The following is a 6,091-nucleotide window of genomic DNA, read 5'->3' as shown; positions in this document are numbered from 1 at the left end:
AGGCTCGTATTGAGGAGCTAGAAGAGGAGATTGAGGCTGAGCGAGCTGCTCGGGCCAAAGTGGAGAAGCAGAGGGCCGATCTCTCCAGGGAACTTGAGGAGATCAGCGAGAGGCTTGAGGAAGCTGGAGGWGCSACWKCWGYTCAGATYGAGATGAACAAGAAGCGTGAGGCTGAGTTTCAGAARCTGCGTCGTGACCTTGAAGAGGCCACCCTGCAGCATGAGGCCACGGCCGCATCTCTCCGTAAGAARCAGGCCGACAGCGTGGCGGAGCTGGGAGAGCAGATCGATAACCTCCAGAGAGTCAAACAGAAGCTGGAGAAAGAGAAAAGTGAATACAAGATGGAGATCGATGACCTCTCAAGCAACATGGAGGCCACTGCAAAAGCAAAGGTGAAATTGATTATTTATTTTTCAGAACTAAAAGTTGATGAACATTAAAGTCCCTGTAACCTTGATTGTTCTGGATGTCCTCTAGGCTAACATGGAGAAGATGTGCCGCTCTCTTGAGGATCAATTGAGTGAGCTGAAGACCAAGAATGACGAGCATATCCGTCAACTTAATGAAATTAATTCTCATAAAGCTAAACTGTTGTCTGAGAATGGTGAGTGAGGAATACTTAAAGTCAAATTCTTAGAAACACAAGGGACATTGTACATCCATCCAGTCATCCACTGCCTCTACCCACTTTCATTCTGCTTGTTTCATCCAGGTGAAATCAGTCGTCAGCTGGAGGAAAAAGAGTCTCTTGTTTCCCAGCTTACTAGAGGAAAACAGGCCTTTATGCATCAAATCGAGGAGCTCAAAAGACACCTAGAAGAAGAAGTTAAGGTAATAAAACTTCCTTTGTTTTTTTTTGTTTTTTTAAAATTAATGTGTCAAGAATAACAAACATTGCATTTTCTATTTTGACCCATTTAGGCCAAGAATGCTCTGGCTCATGCGGTCCAGTCGTCTCGTCATGACTGTGATCTGCTCAGAGAGCAGTATGAAGAGGAGCAGGAGGCCAAAGCCGAGCTGCAGCGCGCTATGTCCAAGGCTAACAGCGAGGTGGCTCAGTGGAGAACCAAGTACGAGACTGATGCCATTCAGCGCACTGAGGAGTTGGAAGAGGCCAAGTAAGTCAAACTTTTACTCTTATGATGATGATTTGAAATTACGAAGGTTTCAGGTTTTTTAAATCAAACATACTCTCTGCAGGAAGAAGCTCGCCCAGCGTCTTCAGGATGCAGAGGAGTCCATTGAGGCAGTGAATGCAAAATGCGCCTCTCTGGAAAAGACCAAGCAGAGGCTGCAGGGTGAGGTGGAGGACCTGATGATCGACGTGGAGAGAGCTAATGCTCTGGCTGCAAATCTTGACAAGAAGCAGAGGAACTTTGACAAGGTACAAAATCTTTTGCTTCATCAAGAATAAGTGATGCAAAAAAGAAGGAAGAAAAACATAGTTTATCGTACCATCAGCTCCTTGCAGAGTGGAAGCAGAAGTATGAGGAGAGCCAGGCTGAGCTGGAGGGAGCTCAGAAAGAGGCTCGTTCGATGAGTACTGAGCTGTTCAAAATGAAAAACTCTTATGAAGAAGCTCTGGACCATCTGGAGACTCTGAAGAGGGAGAACAAGAACCTGCAACGTAAAACAAATGACTGATTTTCCACAATACAAGATTTCCTTTAGCTTGCTAAACATTAAGTTTTGTCTCTGATTTAACAGAGGAGATCTCAGACTTGACTGAACAACTTGGTGAGACAGGGAAGACAATCCATGAGCTGGAAAAAGGAAAGAAGACTGTGGAAAGTGAGAAGTCTGAAATCCAGACAGCTTTAGAGGAGGCAGAGGTAAAATAATTTTTTTCTTTAAATTGTTAGTTATGTTTCGTCTACTTCATTTCTCTTTAAGTAGAGAAAAATCGTCAACTCAAGACCATACTTTTTAGTATTAAAACATATGTATCTGAATACTTTTCTGTTGGCATTAAAAGCTGTTTCATAAATCTACAGGCCACCCTGGAGCATGAGGAATCCAAGATTCTCCGCGTCCAGCTGGAGCTTACCCAAGTCAAGAGTGAAATTGACAGAAAACTTGCAGAAAAGGATGAAGAGATCGAGCAGATCAAGAGGAACAGCCAGAGGGTGATGGAGTCCATGCAGAGTACTCTGGATGCTGAGGTCAGGAGCAGGAACGACGCCCTGAGAATCAAGAAGAAGATGGAGGGAGACCTCAATGAGATGGAGATACAGCTGAGCCACGCCAACCGGCAGGCGGCAGAAGCCCAGAAGCAGCTGAGAAACGTTCAGGGACAGCTTAAGGTACTGCAGTTCACTTAATAGAGAAGGTTGTCTTCAAATTTTAATGAAGACAGCTGTATTGTTATTGTGTTTGTCATTTTTAAGGATGCACAACTGCACCTTGACGAGGCTGTCCGAGCACAAGATGACATGAGAGAGCAGGTTGCGATAGTGGAGCGCAGAAACACCCTGATGGTTGCTGAGATCGAGGAGCTCAGAGCTGCTCTGGAGCAAACGGAGAGAAGCCGCAAAGTGGCTGAACAGGAGCTGGTGGATGCTAGTGAGCGTGTTACACTGCTGCACTCTCAGGTATTTATCTAAAAAGCTTCTAATCTGTGACATCTGGTCTCTTTGGCTGAACTTTTACATCTCTGAGCTACGCAGGATGCTATTTACAAGTTCAGCTGCATGTTTATGATTGTTTTGTTTGTGAAAGGATAAATGAGGACAAATAAACTGAACCTGCTTACTTTTGTGTTATTTCAGAATACCAGCCTCATCAACACCAAGAAGAAGCTGGAGGCCGACTTTGTCCAGGTCCAAGGTGAGGTGGAAGATGCCATTCAGGAGGCAAGAAATGCTGAAGAGAAGGCCAAGAAGGCCATCACTGATGTGAGTCCTCTAGTTTTATATCATTGCATTGATTAGTGATGGAATTTAGCTATTACCGACACCTAGTGGCAAATTCGTAAACTGCAGCCACATGTCTTCATCTTTGTAGTAGGAACCAACTAAAGACATCAGATTCACTTCATATGTATCATGAAATTATTCATGCTGACTGTAGATAATCATCATTCTTTGGTAATGTTCGATTTTTTCTGAGGGCTGAAGAAAGCAAGTTTATATTTTAAAAACTCTGAAGCTCAACTGTACAACTCTATAATTGTGACAGAACAGGTTAAGAATAGAGTAGAACGAATCTGATATATGATCAAATCCCTCAATAAAGAACAGATACATTTATAGCATTGCTGCATTAGATGTGCTGCAACGGGATTTATTTCAAGTGAAGGGTAGAAGTCAGTTTTTGTACATTTCTACGTCATTGCATTAGTTCAATTAAATTGAATTCTTCATGAAATGTGTATCTTCTGTGTCTTGTAATTGCTTCAGGAGGTCCTGCAGTCACAGCTAAACTTAAATTGAGTAAATCTGCATTTCTGCCAAACCTGTCTAAAAATCTCTAAATTTTCAATGCGTATCATTTACAGGCAGCCATGATGGCTGAAGAGCTGAAGAAGGAGCAGGACACCAGTGCTCATTTGGAGAGGATGAAGAAGAACCTGGAGGTCACGGTGAAGGACCTGCAGCACCGTCTGGAGGAGGCTGAGAATCTGGCTCTGAAGGGAGGCAAGAAGCAGCTCCAGAAACTGGAGGCTAGAGTACGTTTATTACATAATATTAGATTTTGTTTTGCTTTATTGTGCCTCTGCTGGTGATGCATATGTAGATTATTTTCTCAGTGAAATGTGAAAATAACATCTCACTGATTTATTGTTTTCTTCTGGGAAGGTCCGTGAGCTGGAAGGGGAGGTTGAGGCTGAGCAGAGACGCGGAGCTGAAGCCATCAAAGGCGTCCGCAAGTATGAACGCAGAGTGAAGGAGCTCACCTATCAGGTACGATTAAACTATTTTTGCTTTTCTGATATGCCTAGAAATGCATTCTAACTGGCAAACAACATAAATTCTGCTTTATGTGAAAATTGCAGCTTGGTTTTTTTTTTTTTCTGCTGAACAGACATGCAGAACACGTTTAGGACCCATAGGGGGCATGAGTCACAATTATTATGTCTTTGGCTGCCAGAGTGCTTAAGGAGGTCACAACTAAAAGTAAACACACTGATGTCATCTGTACAGATTTAGAGTTTGGTGTTTCATTTGTTTGAACTTTCAAAAACCTTCCTGAAAGTCTGGAGAAATATCGAAAAATTAATTAAAACTGGGTTTAGAAAATGTGTGAAATTGCAGACCCTAGTGTTTATTCTATTATCTATAAGAAAATATAAAATAAAGATAGAGATAAAGTGTTATTTGATGGATGGATGTATGTGTAGATAATGTTCATTTAACTCACTTTAATATGTCACAACTTGGGTTCACCATTTAAAACATCAAACATAACCAGCATTTGTCCTCCTTCATTTTCACTTTCTTATAGACCACTTTAAATCAGGGTATCAACTTTAAACTGTGGTTCTTGAACTGAGGGATGTTCTAACTTGATTCTGCCAAACAAAGCACTAAAACACCTTTTTATATCTATAAACAGAATAAAGGTATCACAAATATTCAACTGTGTTTGATTAGTATAGACTTTTCAATCAAAATGATCTTAATAGAGTTCAGATACCAAAAATGAATCTGAAGATGTTCAGCATTGTTTTAAAACTTGTGGAAAAACATGAGTATTGCATGAATATGTTGAGCATGATTTTATTTTCTTAAATGTGTACAGTGTTACTAAAAAAAAGTATGAAAAAGTTGAAAAATCATGAAACCATGTTTCTGCTTCTCAGAATGATCAGTTTAGACAAACTCTGGCAAAAAATAGAGTAGAATTAATCCTATGTATTTATTTGTACATACACATATTGTCGTTCTTGTTGGTCTTTGTTTGTTTAATAAGATAAATGAAGGATTAAGTGTTCTTTGAATCAGTTTTAGACTTATTTTTTTGACACAATAAGCAGTGATTAAGCGAACAGACTCTGCTGTGCACTGCTCCTAGACTGAGGAGGACAAGAAGAACATCGCCCGTCTTCAGGATCTGGTGGACAAGCTGCAGCTCAAAGTGAAATCCTACAAGCGTCAATCTGAGGACGCTGTGAGTGCGAAGTATTCGACACATGTGAAATAAATAGGTGTTACACCAACAACACCCTAACTCAACATGTGTTAACACCAGACTACTGACAGGATAATGAAAAATGAACAGAGAGCAAACCGGAGACACTATTTGAGAGTCTGACTTTGTGCTTTCCAGGAGGAGCAGGCCAACGCTCACCTGTCCAGGTACAGGAAGGTCCAGCATGAGCTGGAGGAGGCCCAGGAGCGAGCCGACATCGCCGAGTCCCAGGTCAACAAGCTGCGGGCCAAGAGCCGCGAAATGGGCAGGGTATGATGATCTTCAGCTGCATTTCATCTTCACTTTAACTATAATGACTTCAGCATTTCCGATCCTCTAAAACGTTACTGCTTCTTGTTGATTTAAAGGGAAAGGAGGCTGAAGAGTGAACATGAAACCGATTGAAACCCAAGCCAAGAAATCATAAAATATGATGTTTTTGTCTGATGTGTCAATTGTGAAAAAGAAATAAACGAGCAAGCAATAACATCGTTTGTGTGGTGGTCTTTTTACTTTAAGGTAATGTAAAAGCAGCTCCTATGTGTGTTGTCACAAAAAAAATTATTTGAATAATTCAGGTATCCACTAATGTGTAAAGGTAAAACAAATGTTTTCACTTCAAAGTCAACTGGTCACTTATTCAGCAATTGGCTTTTTTGCCATTTCAAATAAAATTATGCTAACAACTTAAAATCACACATAATAGAGGAAGCTTTTGTATAATTAGATATAAAAAAACACAAAATATTCATTTGAAATGGACTCATTTGACTCCACAAAATACATTATAAAAAAATGTCTTCATAACTAATTGGTGCACTTCTGAAAAACAGGAACGCACAGAAATCAGAATAACTTAAATCCTATGTTTAAAAAATCCTAAATACAGGCTGAATACATTTATCTTACAAGGAAACCTGGTGGTCAAGCCTCACCTGTTATCACATAAAAAGTCCTCGAG

The 6,091-nt window shown here is 40.6% G+C and overlaps 1 protein-coding gene across 1 annotated transcript in view; it reads left to right on the top strand.

The window, feature by feature from the left end:
* The window catches only part of LOC103464625 (myosin heavy chain, fast skeletal muscle-like), a 13,326-nt gene extending 7,707 nt beyond the window's left edge, over positions 1–5,619 (top strand). The window contains exons 17-31 of the mRNA XM_008408846.2: positions 3–392; positions 478–604; positions 713–831; positions 922–1,118; positions 1,201–1,384; positions 1,462–1,627; positions 1,708–1,832; positions 1,995–2,303; positions 2,388–2,591; positions 2,769–2,894; positions 3,497–3,667; positions 3,798–3,902; positions 5,014–5,109; positions 5,269–5,400; positions 5,499–5,619. Of these exons, the coding sequence (XP_008407068.1) occupies positions 3–392; positions 478–604; positions 713–831; positions 922–1,118; positions 1,201–1,384; positions 1,462–1,627; positions 1,708–1,832; positions 1,995–2,303; positions 2,388–2,591; positions 2,769–2,894; positions 3,497–3,667; positions 3,798–3,902; positions 5,014–5,109; positions 5,269–5,400; positions 5,499–5,519 (2,472 nt within the window). The 3' untranslated portion in view covers positions 5,520–5,619. The remainder of the gene's footprint in view (positions 1–2; positions 393–477; positions 605–712; positions 832–921; positions 1,119–1,200; positions 1,385–1,461; positions 1,628–1,707; positions 1,833–1,994; positions 2,304–2,387; positions 2,592–2,768; positions 2,895–3,496; positions 3,668–3,797; positions 3,903–5,013; positions 5,110–5,268; positions 5,401–5,498) is intronic.
* The last annotated feature ends 472 nt before the right edge of the window (positions 5,620–6,091 follow it).

Source organism: Poecilia reticulata, linkage group LG5 (genome assembly GCF_000633615.1).
Source record: "Poecilia reticulata strain Guanapo linkage group LG5, Guppy_female_1.0+MT, whole genome shotgun sequence".
Classification (NCBI taxonomy): Eukaryota; Metazoa; Chordata; class Actinopteri; order Cyprinodontiformes; family Poeciliidae; genus Poecilia; species Poecilia reticulata.
This window is presented reverse-complemented; position numbering and strand designations above follow the sequence as displayed.